This window comes from Tyto alba, unplaced genomic scaffold (genome assembly GCF_018691265.1).
Source record: "Tyto alba isolate M040663 unplaced genomic scaffold, T.alba_DEE_v4.0 Super-Scaffold_7, whole genome shotgun sequence".
Taxonomy (NCBI): domain Eukaryota; kingdom Metazoa; phylum Chordata; class Aves; order Strigiformes; family Tytonidae; genus Tyto; species Tyto alba.
Genome location: NW_024881328.1, coordinates 9,227,152 through 9,245,013, shown reverse-complemented (window position 1 = coordinate 9,245,013; position 17,862 = coordinate 9,227,152). Strand labels below are relative to the sequence as shown.

Sequence of the window (17,862 nt, the reverse complement as noted above, 5' to 3'; positions counted from 1 at the left end):
GAAGAAAAAAATACCATTTAATTCTAACCTTTTTCTTTCTTTTTTTTTTTTTTTTTTTTAAAAAAAAAAAAACACTTGCCTTTGCAATTAACTTTTTGGATGCTTTAAAACCCAACCCAGCACAGAACAACAATGGGAGGTGCAAGTTCAAGGAGAGCAGAAGGTTTTTCTGAAATTGCCTTTTATTCACACTGTACGGTGTCTGTTTTACATGGTTCCTCAATGACCTACCCACAGGCTACTCAGCCCCTCCACCACCTCACCAGCAACAGCAACTCACCTCCAGATCCAGTGTTACAGGTGTAGAACACCGATGTGAACCATTCCAAAAAGGGTTATTCCCAGCATACAAGACTGCAACTGAGCACTGTATCTGGTGTGTTCAGGTACCGATGACTCCCTGTTCAGTCCAAGTCATTGATGGGAGCTGCTCATAGATTTTTTACTTCCCTAATGCACCAGAAATCAGCCATGGCTGTATACCTTCTCATCTCGACAGTATATAAAAAAAAATCAGAAACACATTGCAAAAAACCCACTTATTTCACTCTATGAGAAGCTTAACATCATTTTAAATTACAGCTACAAGGAAACAACTGTTGTGTAAGGCCATGGGTACTTTCCCTTCCTTTCTCTTCTACACAAATGACTAATGGAAGTTTAAAGCAAGTTTCTTGGAACCACAGAAAGATCAACACATATTGGAACAAACAAGCATAGCAAAAGACTAAGCTCCTACATCCCTGATTTTCTAATGAATGTGTAAGTAGCTCAATAACATTGTACACGTCTCACCTGAAAAAGTCAGGCAACATACAGGCTGCCTAGCAGCACTTAGGGCACGCGTGCCACCTCTTCTGAGAGCTGTGGCCCAGCAGTGAGACAACACTGAAACAACACAGCTTCTCTTCGGAGCATGAGATTTCTAGCTCTGCACACAGAATTGAGGGTTGGTGCAGAAGGTGCCTAAAACCACACTGTCCTGTGTTGTTTAGCTATTTTTATTCCATTTTGGCAGCAGGGATCCCTCAACTTGGGAAAAAAAATCCTCAAAAAACTGAATTCATGATGAAAACCCTGAAAGTACCTGAGCTTCCCCTACTGAATACAGCTGGAATGCAAAACTCATCTTATTTTACACTTGGCAGCAATTCCTGCTCTCAGCCTGGCAGCTTTCACACTCAAATGTCAACTCTCCCTCCCTTCAGAGAGCTCATATACGAGCTGGCTTCTTTCCTTGACGTACCAACTATTTGCTAATTCAGTTACGACTCTGCCAGATACTCAGTCCAGCTCTAGAGGGCTCCCCACCACTAGCCAAGGCCTATTTCTGTAAAATACCAACTTAACAGACCTGTCTGAAGCAGCAAGTCCCTCAGGCATCTGCCCTTCCTGGTGCAGCCAGTTTTTTTCCTACTCACCCCCCCACCTCCTGCAAGAGCCCAGCTGCTGAAACACGGGACATGAGAATCCACTGTCTCTCCTCGTTACCCACTGTACTAAATAACAGCCAAATTCTGAGCATTTGGATGCCACCACTCACTAATCCAGACAGCTGTTTGCAGAGCAGATCCACCCATCACCCAGGCCCAGGGCATCTCAACAACTTAGAGCCTGTAAAGGATCTGTACAGAACCAGATATGCTTAAAGAGCCTCACTTGGAGTGCCTTTCAGAGACTCCCCAAATAGTCCGTGACCACTCGCTCAGCTCCCACACCCCAGATCCCATCCCCTGGGCCCCCCTGCACACCAACTGAATTCTGCTGGTACCTTTTCACTGACTGCCTCAGCTCCTCCAAGACACCACAGAGGCCTGAACATGACAGCAAAAGAAAGTGAGGGGGAAATAACACACCTGATCTGGGCTCCAACAGACCCACAAGCCAGAGCTCTGGTTACATCTAAGGGTAGCTCCAGTATAACTTTCAGGTAACACACACCAGGCCTGTCCTTCAGCTCAGAGGGCATCTCCATACCCATACATTTAGTGCATCTTTGCACAGAGATCCACACAGAGCTCCATGTGACAGGAACCAGCATTCACTATTTACTTTGTATTTCCTCACTACGCTATGTATCAGGATTTTTTGAGTTTTTCAAGTGAATTTTTAAGACTCTACTTTCTAGAGGGGAAAACCCACAACTTTGCCTTATCTTCATGACATTGCAGTGTAGCAAGAAATCCAGTCAGAGCATGATGCAGCTGTAGGACCAGAGGACTACTGGAAAAGCACAGCTTAAAATAACTTATTTTACATATATTTACCTATCAGTCTTTCATACCACATGGATCAGCACTTATGACTCGAAAAGTCATTATTTGAAAAAAAAAAAAAATCTAAAAAATTGTATCACTGATAGGAAGTTGTTAATAATATAGTTTTGTAATACAATTATTTAACATTTTCTTGTTTGCACCAAGGTTCTATTCACTTCCAGCATGTGAAGTTTTATAATGCTTGCTGTAAAAATACTTTCCCGTATTTATCCTTGGAGTCTCATTTATCATACTTTGAAGTAACTAGAAGCTCTGGCAATTGATAAACTTCTCTGAAAACAATCTGAGGCAACTTTACAGCTCAGAAGAAACCAAAAGATCTCCCTCTTGTGGTCTTCTATGTAAACAACCTTAACTACATTTCTGAGTTCAGAAGTGTCTAAAGTAGTATTTTTTCATCAGATATTAACAGAAATTGTAAGTAATTCCATTCAACATATGAAGCATTCCTCCTAGAAAGAATGAGAAATAGATTGTTTTCACTTTATTTTTATCTACATGGTATTTTCTTGCAGAAAAACCAGAGATTTAAAAAGCAGTGCTGTCTCCTCTATATCACCACTTAAAAGAGCGAGGGGAAAAGTTACAGAACAAAGTAGATGAACAAACCTAACAATGGAGGAGATGCCAGGTTTATATAGATGAGTGCTACCTAGATGAACATATAAACTGCAGTTCTAAAATGCTCACATTCCAGTTTACACAACGCACGTAACGATCTCTACCTTACAGACCAATCCTACTCTTCAAAACCATAGCGGATACGTAGGAACCCATGCTCACAATTTCCCATGTAATGAGATTAACAAGTCTGACGCAAACATAAAAAGAAATTTTGTGCCTTTATTGGAATGGTGTTAGGCTTTAAATACACCAATTTTGATAACCTGATTATTTGGTTTAATTAGAAATGACACTACAGAACTGCAATACTGGTCCAACAGTCTTGTCTTTACTTTTTTTTTTTTTTTTTAAAGCAAGAGATAGTATGAAAATGCACCAAGTAATCAGAAAGCACTAGCAGGCATCGGTTAATCCAAGATCCTAGCTTCTTAGTTCCAAAAGCACTCGCATTGTATGGAACCCAGGATTTAGACTGGTCATGATTTGCAAGAACTAGTTGCATGAGTCATGACTTTTTTTTTTAATTTACTTTCAAGTTGGTCACTGGTAAATTTTTTTCCTCAAATATTACAGTTTCTTTAATTCATATTTTTCCTCAAAGTATAAAAAAGTATGAAATATAAACAAGCTCCTGCATTGCACCCATGAAAGGGTACAACGGAAGCATTAGAGAGCTGACTATCTACACACCATCAAATCCCATCAAATCTTGGATAATTCATTAATATACAAAATATCAGGGCACAGAAAGAACTAAAATCCACTTTTTTGTTTTGTTACGCACAGGTTCAAATAATCAATCTAAAGAAAAAATGTGATCATTTTGGCTTTCCACTACATCCGCATGTTGAAACACTTATTAAAATAATCCTGCTTAATTGTGTTTGGTCTTCTTCTTATTGTCAAGTCATGTTTGTTATCTTAATACCAGCCATCAGACAAACAAGTAAATCAGAAAGACTCCTCCTCCTCCCCACCTCCCTATCCCTGACCCCTCTGAGGTCAGATTTAAGACATGACTCCAAACACAGGGTTGTGACGACAGATGCTAGGACCAATCTCTTCATAATCTTTTTTGGTATGGCATACTTGGTAGAATTCAGGCTGTAAAGGGTAAGAAAAAAAAAAATAATAGTTAATGGTACATATGCCTTATTTTAGCAATACTTATGTAGCAAATGGGAAAAAATAAATGCAGATAACTTGAAAGTCTTGAAATCAGTATTACACCACACATGGCTAAACACCAACACAAACAATGTATTTTGCTAGAAAACTAAAATGCACTGTTTAACAACTCACACAAAGATATAATTCAGCTCTTTCAAATCTTCTAAGTCTACTGCAAAAACTTCAAAGGGGTGGGGAGGGTATATTTACTACCTGAGGCCTATCAGAAATTCCCCAACTGCATTTAATATAAAGTGAAGAAATCAGAACTCCAGAAGCATAGCCAGAATGACTAAAACATGCTCAGCTGTATAGCTAACTTACTGTAGAAGCCAGCATTGATCCTCCAAACCAGACAGCATATCTTTGCATATGGTGTGTAATGACTTGTACATCAATGGGCTTAGGCTATAAAAGGGGGGAAAAAAAAAATACATTGAAAGTCACTTTTGCTGATAAAAATTAGATCTTTAAGGAGTTTACATTCCAAGCTTACTTTTCACAAATTAGTATTTTCTTAAATGCTAGGTATGTAAATTTACAATTATAGCATCAGATTTTCTCTTGTACAATCCCAACTGAGAAATAGCTCTTGCTTATAAACAGCCAGTTACCTACTTTATCAGATATTAAGAGATACTTGCATTCACACCAATTTTCTCCCAAGACCTCCACTACAGTGTTCCTCTCCAATTATCCACGTTCTATTTTCTGCTGAATTTCTTGAGGGACTGTCTATTTATGCAGTTGTAAGAATAGATCCAAGCTACTTAGCCCTTTCAAGAAAAACACTTTAGAAAACCAACTTTTAAGTTTCATGTCATTATTTTAACAAAGCCCTGGTTGCAGATTGAAAGTTTATCTAGGACCAATATGGCCAAAGTCCTGCTTTTCAAAACGATGACACTCATTCCAGTTAGCCCCTTTCCCTCTATATCCACACAAACCTTCATTCCTTACTTGTGCCTATCAAAAATGACAGCGTACATAACAGTTTCAGAAAGTAGTAATTTGTTTCTTCCAGTACCACCTGCTGAAATCTGAACAATTTGAAACAGTATCTAAAAATAATTTGTAATAACATCTGCAAAATTCAAGTCAGTGATTGCTTGCAATGTGTAGTACTCTGAAGAAGGAAGAATCATCAGATTTCCTTACTCCTATCCTGCTTCCTTACTAAGTGGTAAAAGTCTAGTAAGGAGAACCAAGAATAAACTAGGATACTTCAACCAGAGAACTGTATATAACTGAAATTTCAGAGTTGCTTACATGGCATATTATGAACCTATACTGGGGATTTAAGGATTGAGCTCATCTAGTTAGATTACTACTGAAAAATAAATGAGGAAAATCACTTCAATTTTGCCTTAAAAGGAAAAAACACAAAATAATTTTTCACTCTGCTGATCTCTTTCATGTATGCAGAGTCAACAGAAAAAGTGCGAATGTTAGATTAGAGGTCAAAAGTAGAAAAAACATAAATTAATAATCACGCGGTTTCCTGTAAACATGAAGTAATTTCATAGGATCATAAAATAATTTAGGTGGAAAGGGACCTCAGAAAGTCTCTAGTTTAGCCTCCCGCTCAGTGTCAGCTGTAAGGTCAGAGGAAGTTATTCAGAGTTTTACCCAGCTGCATCTCAAAAACCTCCAAGGATAGAGACTGCACAACCTCTCTGGGCAGCCTGTTCCAATGCCTGATTATTCCCACGATGAAAAAGTTTTTCTTTTTATCCAAGTTGAACCTCTTTTGTTTCCATTTATATCTGTTGTCTCTAATGCGCCAACCACTCAGCACTGCAAAGGGCCCGGTCCCACTTTCTCAATCTTCCCACATATATGGAGGGGCTGATCTTAAGATTCCCAAAGCCTTCTCTTCTCTAAAGCAGACAGTTCCCTCAGTTTTTCTTCACAGGACAAGTGCTCCAGTCCTCTGACTACCCTGGTGGGTCAACGAGCTTGCTCTATCTCTCTTTGAGGATGATGATCTGGAATTAATCAATAAGTGCTAAGCACAAAAAAAGCTGGGGAGTGACCAACTGCTTTTACATAATAGGCATAAGCCTCATCATTAGGTGAGATTGATTCAGTTCAATAAGGGACACGCAGGAGCACACATGCATACCTGGGGAAATAGTACTGTAGCTTTCTACAATGAAAGGATTTTAGAAATATTTTGCAATACCAGTCTAAAATTCTCTACAACATACAAACCTCTGAAAAAGTTTCTATAAGAACTTTAAAAGAAAATAAAGACATTTCAATAAACAAGAACATCCTTGCAATATGTTATCTTCACATTTTCCAGGTACAAGGGAAAGAAAGATGCTTGTTAAATGCATTAGGTGCAAGGACTAACCTTCAGTCTGCCACCACTAAGTTCTTCACTAAGTTTCAGTCTGGCATCAACAGTCCTTTTCAAGTCTCGCTGTAAACGGCGACCAAAGTCCCTGAACATTGTTGAGCCTCCAGAGAGGACAATATTCTGTTTTGAGTAACAAAAATTATTAACCGCTTCTGAAAATGTGAGTCTCCAACTGCATCCAGTTCTTAAATTCTAAATATAGCTTTTAAAACTACAGTTAGCAGGTATGCTTTTACTTCAAGTTTTAATTTATCTAACAATTAATCATGACAGAATACAAAATCACAAAGAGGTTGTCCCATTAAAATTGGCTGTGCTTTAAAGCCCATTTATATCTTAGCACATCTCACTTCTTACACTTAGATTTGTTTCCCTCAATTCTTTTTCTTTTAAATAAGAGTTTGAGTAATAAAACATCACGTTCTGAGAAAGTGTAAGTGAATAACATAAGCCTTCCCAATATTGGACTTGTTTCTAGAAAGTGGCTCATTTTGTTTTTTTGTTGGTTTTCAATATAAAGCACAATCCTTCTAAAACAAGTATTAAAAAAATTTGTTATAGCTACTGACCTTATACAGAGGACGTCTAACATCAATGGGACAATTCTGAATAACTTCATCTACTACTTCTGAGATTGGTTGCGTAAAGTCAGGATTAGCAAACTACAATCAAGAATAAAATCAACACAGTTCAACATGTAAGACCACACAGTGCACAGGAAAGGGCGTAAAGAGAAACAGGGAAGAGAAAGAACCATCCTATTGTACTAAAGACGTCATGAGAACTATTAATGGAAATAGTTATGTTAGCTGTATTTGCTACTATTTATAAAAGGTTTGAAAGAATAAAACCTTAAGTATCTATTTTGCTAGCTATTCTCTTTGATAGTTTTTGTTGACCATAACAAGTCAAAGAACACATGCCCTTTCTTGGATGCTCAGCACCAGAGCAAAACAGCATAACATGTAAAAAGCTGCAACAGGAAAATGTAGAGGGATTCAGGATGGAGAGATACTGAGGGTACAAAGGCAAGACAACAGAATATTTAGAAACTTCTTTTTGACAGACAGGTAAGAAAACAGGGTACAATATGGTGAGATCTGGAAATTTTAATAAAAATTGCAGGAAGAAAATGTGGAGTTAGAAATCCATTTACTTGAAAAATTTCAAATATAGTGCTTTGTTTAGGTATCAGCCTGAATTTGTAAAGATTACTAGCAATCAAGAATCAAAACCACACTGACTTACAACAACAGTTGGCATCCATTTACAAATAATGAGAAATACAAGTTCGGATAACCACTTCTTTACAAGCTTGCAAATACTATTTATATGCTATCATCTAAAATGTACCTAGAAAAAAAGGGTAGACAATTCAAATCAACTTACCTCAGGATGGAAGAAAATCTCTGGTCCCAGGAATCTCTCATAGCCAACGTCAATGGTAAACTCTTTCTTTGAGATAGCATTAATTCCAGTATACTGTTTAATCCACTTTGTACCATCTGTGTCATACTTGTTGAATTCTTTTACTAAGTCAGGGCAAACATAACTAAAGCGTTCCTGAAAATTGAATATGTACAGTTAGAAGTATCTTCTCAAGTACAGCAAAAAAATGGTATGAACTTTTAAAAAGTGTCGTAATTTAAACTTTTAAGAATAAGAGCTTTAAAATGGCAGATACAGAATAGGCCTCAAAAACGGCTGAACTGACATTTACTGTATACCGTTAGATAATGGCTCTGCTACTACAAATCATTTCTGCACGACACTGAAAGCAGCACATCTTGCTGAGTTAAATTACTTTTCTTCTATTTTTCCTCTAAACTTCTACGATATCAAGAAATGAGTTCTAAAGTATATTGAATTGCCATAGAAACAAGGCTTAAGTGTACTTTAAGCTGAAAGTCTTTCAGAATAGCTTTGTACTACAGAAAAGAACATATCAACATTCAGAAAGAATAAAAGAGTAATTACAGCTCTTTACATTACACATCCCACTTAGAACATTTCCTACTGAATATTACAATAATGATAATAAGGGAGGAAGGAGAAAGGGGAGACTACAAGTGAATGGTGAAATTCCAGGCCAAGTTGAGTATAACCCAACTGTATAACTTAAGTTTAAGGTACTTCATGCTATTATATTATTTAGACATTTTTATATTATTTAGAAACAGTGCCATTACTTGGAAGGACAATGATTTTAAGATATTATTGTATTTTCAAAACCAGGTATCAAATACTGTTCTAGAATAGCCTTAACATCTGCAACGTTCACATTACCTTCACTGCTTTAGCTGTTTCCAAGGATTGTTCAGGAGGAATTCCTACTTCTCGCTCCCTCAGCAACTGCTGAATGAAGTATGTTATATCTCGCCCCGCAATTGGAATGTGTTTGATACAGCTGCCAATCACGTATCCTTCAGCCTGTAAATAAAATTAATTGGGAGAAAGATACTGACAAGGACTCTTTTGAACAAAACTTAGAAGGAAGAGAGAAAGACATGGAGTCTAAACTCCTATTCACTACCTGTGACTGTGAGATTGAAGCCCTTTAAGGCTGGCTCATTTAATTACCAGAAATCCAATTCTTCAATAGGCTTATTTTACTTGTTAAAGTGTTTCATTTTGCATTGGTTCATAATTCTTACAAGGTTAGGAGGAACAGAAAGGTCACTAGTACATAAGGCAGACAAATAGCTATACTCACTATTCCTTGGCCTTTATTTTCTCTTCAAAATGAGGTTACTCTTACCAAAAAGGTCAAGGAACCTTGTATGGTGAAATATTATTTTAGAATAAATGATGTGGCTCTGCAGTCACAGCCACTGATGTAAGACGTTACAATCCACATGAACCAAAATTAATTTTCTGAAAGCAGGGAGAAAATGCATCATTTCAGCACATTAACTGAGACTGCTTAGAACATGAGACTGGCCCATACTCATCCATCCATCAGTCTACCCTTGTAAGTCACATTCATCCTGGGGGCCACTATCAGGGCACTAAAAATATCTGGTCTAAACACAGAAACCAAAACTGTTCAAGGCTGGCCTTCAACCTCACCAGACCTGCTACATCCAAATGGATGAATCCAGATAACACACTAATATTAAATGCTTAAAATTTTCTATACATACACACATTACGTCCATATAAAATGTTCTAAACAGAAATAAAGTCATAAAAAATGTACCACTACTGTTAGCTTCACTACAGAGATAAGAGATAAATATTTGTTAACTTCTCTTTATTTTATTATAAAAGTGGTATACTATTGCTGTCAATTTGTTCAACACGTTTTAAAATTCCATACATCAAGCGAATGTCACTCTACAAAGGAGCTTAATGTTTCAAGTGATAGAGGATACCTACTCTTATTTCAATTAAAAAAACAAACCCACAAGTCAGGAAAAGTTCAAGTGTTTTAAACAGCAATCTGAACTACTAAGCACGTTTTTTAAAGAAGTTTACCTATAGAAGGTTAGATATCGATTGTTTGCTGCATCTTATTAAAAATATGCCATCTCGGATGAACAGCCTGAATGAAGATTTAGCCACTATATTACACCAAGATTAATAAGAAATTGCTACATCACAGCGTATGTTTAATCACCACCAATGCTCCTATGTGGTATACAATAAATAATTTTTATAAATTGAGGTTTCTGTGGCATGATAAAGCTTTGTATCTTAAAAATTGCAACCCAACTTCATTTTGAAAAGAAAAATGCATCTGGTGTGTAGACGTGCACTTGACTTCCCAAGGAAAGCTGGTCGGAAAGACATGTTACCAGCCACTTGAAATAAAGGACACTTAAATATTCCAATTATAAAATGTTAAATATGTAGCCTTGTGAAAGGAAATACATACCCACAGCAAAACCAATAATTTGACAGTTAAGAAACTGCAACTCTAAATGTTAATTATTTAATAAAACATCATATGGTCATACTAGTTTTTGCATTTAGCAGCTTGATATGTTGGAACAGATATACAACATTAATTAACCTTATGGTTTTGTGGGGTTTTTTTCAGTCAAGTAGGAACTTTTTTCTTTTTGCTTGTATTGCTGATACACGATAGCATACTACTCAATATCGGTCATCAGATGAATAAAATCTTAAACAATACTACATCTGACATCAAATATTTTGTATTATTTCTATTTTATACAGGAATTGATTGCATGAAACAAAAGAAGTTTCGAAACTTTTTAGACTGACTATTGTAAAGAGTATATTCACGCTCACCAGCAAAGCAAACTGGAAATATGATAAAGCAATACAATTTCATTGCTCATTTAGCATGGCCTTGCCAAATTACCTTTTAAGGTAACTCACTGAAAGACTGTATGCCCTGACAAACTCAGCATGAAGAGAAGTTCAAGAGTTTCTACACTACAATATAAACAAAAATGCACACCCACAACCCTGTAAATTATCTAACATTCTTGAAGATTCCTAGCTATACCTCAGTCTGTGTAGGTGTAGGAGAAGTTACAGGACAAACTTTTCACCAGTTAAATTGTTGCTACAGGTTTGATGTATACTTACCACAGGAATAACATGAGTGACACCATCACCACTGTCTATAACTGTGCCAGTCAGTGTTCGTTCTCCTACTTGTCTTGACGTCCAAGATGCAGCTAAGGCAAGGACAGCCTTGTAAGAAAACACACACAAAAAGCAAATCTTAACAAAAGCACTGCGTTGCAGATCCCACCTTCCACTACCCCACCTAATAATACCCATACTGACACCATCAAGGTAATTTACAGCATGGAAACCAATTTAGTAATATTACATATTCCTTAAGCAGTTGTGTACACAAGGAGGTTGCATAAATGTACATTTTGATTCCTGCCTGATGCTTTTTTAACCATGTTCAAATATCTTTTTTGCTACTTCATATTGAAAGGGATTCGATTCTTGGCCTAATACCATTATTATGATGTGGTATACTGGGGGTTTATAAAATTTATTTATGATGCAACAGATAGTATGTTCTACTACCTCGAGGCCACCTTCTATACAGGTAAGAGAGGAACAGTACCTAGCTAACAGACCACAGAATCAATGTATAACAAACATGTAGTGGTGAAACTGCTAACCAGAAGTACATAAAAGTATTCCAAACACCACTCATACAGTTTTCATAGTGAAATTAGTTTCAGCTCAAGGAGAAATACTGTAGTTCTAACTTTCAACAGCTCTGCCCTTACCTGAACAGCAATATATAGCCCTGGAACATTGAAAGACTCAAACATGATTTCAGCAGTATATTCTCTATTTTCTGGAGTATTTAATGGAGGCTCAGTCTGTGAGACAAAGACACCACAAGTTTTAGTTACATTCAAATCAAACATTTGACTTAAAAAAAAAGGAAAAAAAATCACCCAATTCTAAAGTCTTGAAAGATGAGTCATTCAACAACAATAGCATGTAAAAATAGTGTGCAAAGGGTGCTTTTAAAGGCAAGTGGTACAATTAAGAAAATCAAGAAACTCCTCTGAGAATAACAGAATTTATGCAAACTGCATTGCAAAAGCATGATGATTTCAGTGAAAACAGAGAAACAGAAATGCATCAAAAATGTTATAGTAATTACTGCTTAAGAATTTACACTGAAGGCCCCCTTCGTGCATTGGTTAGCTCATTAAAACATTTGATTTTACTTTAAAGAATCAAGAACTATCAAACTAAATATGTCAAAGGAGGCAGTTTAGCACATTTAAAGAATGACAATTATTTTAAAAATTTCTCCATGATTCATTAAAGAAAAAGCTGGTTTCCTTCAGAAGGCAATCACTATAAAACAAGTTGATATGATCAGCTGTAGAAATGTACTGAACTGAGAGAATCTAGCAACAACATAAAATACACCATGATAGTATGATATAATTCTCATTAAAATACCAAACATACTTAATATTAAGTCTCCTCTGAAAGAGCATTGTGGGTAGTGCTACAGAATATTTGTGAATAAAAACAAAACTAAACAAAAAAAAAAAAATCACACTTATATTGTATCAACTATGTAATAGGAAGGTAAAAAGAGGAGGGAGCCAGACTCTTCACAAAGGTGATAGGACAAGGGGCCATGGAGACAATCCGCAATGTGGGAAATATACTTAAGTATGTCTTTGGAGGAAAAAAAGGGAACATAAAGGTGGTCAAATATCGAAAAAGGGGCCCAGAGTTGTTATGGCATCTTGATCCTTGCATATTCAAAGCTTGGCTAGACACAGCCTTGAGCAACTGGACCTAATTAGACCTGATTCAAGAAGATGGTTACATTAGATGTTCTTTAATGAGTACGGCCAACATCTCTAGTTCTGAACTTGCTCTATAGACATCACAATAAAACAAATTGCCTATTTCAATGGCCGTAAATAAAATACGAAGCAACAGCAGATGTTTTGGAAAAACATTGACCTTAATTCAGATCTAATCTGCCCAAATATGACAATCAATCTTTCTGATTTCACAAAAAAAAAAAAAAAAGGACAAAAATTCACTCTCTAGACACATCATCCAGGTGGCAGCATTGTAAAAATCAAATAATTACAACTGTGTAAAGTCAAAACACACAAGTACTTCTTTTGCCTCAAAAATGTAAACTTGATCATTGAATTCAGTGAATAAGTAATACAAAAAAAAAGTGATGAAGCAGATGCAATTTGGAGGAAAATTAGAAGATAACAGAAAAAAGTGTGCAGTTGAGAAACTCTGACATCTTTAGAAAATTAAAAAACCTGAACTAGATAAGCCAGGTCAGGAAAGTTCCAGGTAATTTATATTTAGTTTAGTTTCTAAGATAAGCATATTCATAATTAAGAGTTATTACACAAATCATCACAAGCATTCTTACTAGTCACATGCAATTCAATAAGTAGCACATAATTTTACCTACCAAAAGAAAATAATGATCCTCGGGTTCTGCCCTTAGATATTTAAAGATTACTTGCTCCATAAACCTCTCCATCAAGTCCCAGTCTTCAACTATACCATGGCGGATGGGCCACTGTTGCAGAAGAATAACAAAATATAATTGGAAACGAAGAAAAACAAACAAAACATGTTTTCAACTGCAGTAAAAGCATACAATCTACACATGCAAGAAACCTTGCAATAGATTCTCCCTATTTCCATCTGACATCTGTTCGAAATTCATATTCTAACCTTGAATAGCAGAAAGAGTACCTCGTGCTTTTCGCAGTACAAGAGAACAGTGGCATGAGGATAAACCAAAGGTTCCTCCAGCCCAGTATCCTCACTCTGACTTGGCTGACAGAAGATGCCAAGGAACATGAGATAACATGATATTTCTGCTTAACACACTCCTAGCCTCCCTCCACTTCAGAAGAAATATATATACACATACTGTTTTGCAAATTCCTACAGGCTCCTGAAGGTCAACAAAACTAATAGCAATCCTTATTTGCCATTAAAACAGAGTTAATAAGAAAATAAGATTAAAAGTTAACGAAAAAGCATTCTTAAGAAGCTGTTTACTGTATAGCTGATGCTTTCTAAAGAGTACTGGAAAATTTTTTAAACATTTCTCTTAATACCTTGGTTGCATAAGTTGGTTTTTCTATTGCTTCATCCCCGATAAAGAAGTCTAAATCATCAACACCTTTCAAAACCCTCCTTTGTGCTTGATCGACCACTTTTGCTGATTCTTTGATAGCAATACCTTTAACAGAGAACACAAATAATTTTGTACATCATATATCCTGCACTAAGAAACATTCAAAAATAGGACCATACTGTAATTGTATTCACCCTTTGTTTCAGGCATAAGCCCAGAAAAACTAAAACACAGGTAATTTGAATTCTAATCATAGGTAAGCATAAATAGGATTTATAAAGTAACACAATACAGAGCTAAACACAGATTTAATTGTCAGACACTCTACATGCAATCAGGGAGATAAAATATATAAAGAATCACTAAGACAGGGTACCCCTACAGATCCCATTTTATTCAACAAGTGTGCTAATTTTCTGTACTCCACTAATAATAATAATTAAAAACAACACAATGCAGTTGTATAAAGAGCAAGAAAGAAAACACACTGCCATTATATAAATGGATGTTTTACTTCACTTGCACCAGTTTGATTTCTGGGCATATGAAAGCGAGATATAGCACACAAGGGACTGAATATCAACTAAATAAACAAAAGACATGTACAAAAGAAGGCAGGAGGGAAGAAGTAGGATTAAACATAAGGCATACAGAAAAAGAAAACTGGACAGAAATAAAAGGAGTGTTTTTAAAAATACAAATTTGTATGGCCACATGATGCACCTTTAGATGCTTTAAAGCAGGTTTCCCAAAGTCTATGTTTAAATCCTCCCTTTAAATCCTACTCTTATAAGTAAGAATAGGATGGAGAATTTCACTTAAAGACTAAATCTTCCCTTCACTTCAAGGAATACAAGCTCTTAACTTTTGCCGGGTATCTTGGCAATTTATTCCTTCCAGGATAACTACTCATCATAAGAAAAAAGTTTTTATCAGAAAAATACTGGTTAAGGCTAAACACAGGATCCTGGAAAGATGTATCAGTGATTTAGTATCACAGGAACACAGATGCTCCCTTTCCTCATCTTTTGCATCAGCCCCCTGGCTACCAGGGCTGTGGTGCCAGCAATACCTGCTGTATCTTTTCAAGTCTAATTGTCTTTAAACACAGTCCTTTACAGAAATGAGGAAATTCTTTTATACAAATCAGCATTTATATCAGCCTCAATTATTCAAAGGTCTTGATCCAAAAGCTCTTTCAAAGGCAGACTTATTTTGCCAATTCTCACCTTCAGTAAGAAATTCTGTTTGCTCATGTCTAAGATTAAAAAAAAGTTCTGGTAACAGCTGCTGCAGGCTCAAACCCACCAGACACAGGGCAGCACAGCTGCAGGATCTGGAAATCAATAGCATGCTAGGGTAAAGCACCTCTAGTTCACTGATGCTCCCCATCCTTCTCCCTTCTCTTCCCACAAAGAGCAACAAAAGCAAAAGCTGTGCAGCCAGAGAAACTAGAAAGTTAAGTTGCGAAAGACTGAACAGGATAAAACAGAAGATACTATTCTGAGCTCTTCAGAAAGAAAACTGAATCATAGTGTAACTTCTGTAGCAGCTTACAGAAGAACAGAGAGGAAGCTGAATAGCGTGGGGGGTAAATAGGAAGTAGAAACTAAAATCGTGGGGAAGGAGATGTCGCAAGGCCAGTGTCTGCTGCAAGTGAAAAGAAGAATCTTGCCAAATATTTTTCAAGGTCATCATTACAGAGCTCACACATTTTGGGAATTTTTTCTCTCCGGATGTGCATTATCTTCAAGAATTTTCAAGTAAAATACCATCACTTGCCATAGGATTATAGAAACTTTCAAGTCAAAGTGGTTTCACTCTGTTACAAGCCTAAAACAAGATAGGAGCTCTCAATATTTTGCTGACCTTAAGGCTAGCCTGGTCAGTCCTGGTTTTGAAAGTCAGAAATGAGAAGGAAACAACCTGAATCAATAATCATCTCCTGAAAATACAAACAGGAAAATAGATCTTGCTGCTGAAACCAGAGCTAGGCTACCATGGTGTCTGAAGATGGGCAGCAGTCCAGTGCTATCTCAGAGCATTTGCCTTTGGTTTGCTTGGCACAAGATTTTAGTGCTTTTAGGAAAAAGGGGACATACTTGCAGCAAATCCATTTTTGCACTTAACCACCACTCAAGCCATTTTTTTCTTTTAAAAGGTAAAGAAAGGGCCACCTAACATAGATAAACTGAAATAGACAACAAAACAAGACAATTACTGGGTAATGAAAAGACCTTGACTCCTATTTTAACATACAGCAGGAAAAGAAGATTAAGCGAATAAAAATGAAGCAAAATTAATGATCTGCTAAGATCTAAAAAGCAGTCAAGGAAGAAAGCAGTGAACCCAAGTCTCTTCAAAAAGCTGGCCCGATATATTCTCATTTACTTTACTTTTCAAGCAGACGTTTATCATCTCTACAGAAGCATATTCAGAATGAAGTCAAAAAAAAAAAATTTGGTTAGAGCAGGGGTGAATAAGCAGCAAGTGAACAAGTCAGAAGGAATGCTGCTCGAACCTGTTTAACAGCAAACATTTTTTAGAGAATCAAATTGATAAAATGCAACCACCGTTGCTGGAAGTCAAAGGAGAAACTAAACCATTTTTCCACTGGGGATAATATTAAGGAAATTAAAAGACACCAAAGTGCTTTGAAAAGATCCACAGTTTTTTAATAACATCTTACTTTGAAACTAGGTAATGCTAGTTTCATTTCTCTAATGTGGATTACACCAGCGTTATTTTATTTCATTTGAGGCAGAGGATTAATGCAAACTCATGCAGTTAATGTAATTATCTAACCTGGATTACAGTAAAAATGAGAAAAATGCTTTTCATCAATAGAATTGCAGTCAAGTACCATTTCGGCTGTAGGAACATCAAGACTAGAGTGCCTTTTATTTTTTTTTTTAATACACCACACTGTATCAAAAAGCTGTCAAAAAAAAAAAAATCTAATTTCCCCCCTTTCTCTTCTACTTTAATAGCATCCCTGTTGTACAAATTTCTCTGCTTAATGATCTGACAGGTCATTTCATTCCCAAAATTTGTTTAAAGTATCATGATATCTCTTCTTTTTTGGAACAAGAAAGTGATGTTAAAATCAAATAAACCAAATCTGAAGATGCAGAAAAAGTATGTAAACTATTTATCTGAAATTAAATAAAATAACCATTTGCCCTTTTTTAATTTAAAGACTGCTATGAAGATTAAAGAGTAACGTAATGTTTTTTTCCAAAGGCCCGGTAACTTTTTTCATCTAATGTTAAAACTACATTTTGTGTGAAAAACAAAACTGCAGTCTATTTCATATGCCACTGAGATAAACCAAATGAAGTTCGTTTGGAAAACCAAACAAATTAAGAACTACATATTAGAAGCCAATATAGAAGAGATTGAAAGGATTCTCTCACTTGTATGAAAACAGGAGAATGCATTAAGTGAATTAAACCTTAGCTTTCCATGAAAATTGCTTTTTCCAAACATGTTTTCCAGAAAAATTAACACAGAGCCTGAACTACCAACTTCTATTTCACAGTGACTGTGCTTAAGTATTATTAGTTCTAGCTCTTTTCCTGTTGCGTTTACAAGGAAAACTGGGTGTACTAATTAGTCCTTTTTACCGGGATGTAATATGTGATTACTTTGGCACAGATGAACAATGACAAAATGCCAAGTGGCGTAGGAGGTCAAAAGTTGAAGCATTTCTAAAGGAAGCTGAGTTCCACTCTCCAGAGTAGAACCATATCATTTCAAGTGGGAGAAACAGTTCAGAAAACAGAGAGCAAATAAGCAAGCAATTTTACATGGGAAAAAAATAA

General features: G+C 36.2%; 1 protein-coding gene across 1 annotated transcript in view; it reads right to left on the bottom strand.

The window, feature by feature from the left end:
- Window positions 1–3,102: 3,102 nt before the first annotated feature.
- ACTR3 (actin related protein 3) overlaps window positions 3,103–17,862 on the bottom strand; it is a 32,064-nt gene continuing 17,304 nt past the window's right edge. The window contains exons 3-12 of the mRNA XM_042784147.1: window positions 14,019–14,143; window positions 13,358–13,468; window positions 11,667–11,762; window positions 10,999–11,106; window positions 8,725–8,868; window positions 7,828–8,001; window positions 7,008–7,100; window positions 6,433–6,558; window positions 4,398–4,481; window positions 3,103–4,007 (exon numbers count right to left, since the gene is read on the bottom strand). Coding sequence (XP_042640081.1) covers window positions 3,912–4,007; window positions 4,398–4,481; window positions 6,433–6,558; window positions 7,008–7,100; window positions 7,828–8,001; window positions 8,725–8,868; window positions 10,999–11,106; window positions 11,667–11,762; window positions 13,358–13,468; window positions 14,019–14,143 — 1,157 coding nt within the window. The 3' untranslated portion in view covers window positions 3,103–3,911. The remainder of the gene's footprint in view (window positions 4,008–4,397; window positions 4,482–6,432; window positions 6,559–7,007; window positions 7,101–7,827; window positions 8,002–8,724; window positions 8,869–10,998; window positions 11,107–11,666; window positions 11,763–13,357; window positions 13,469–14,018; window positions 14,144–17,862) is intronic.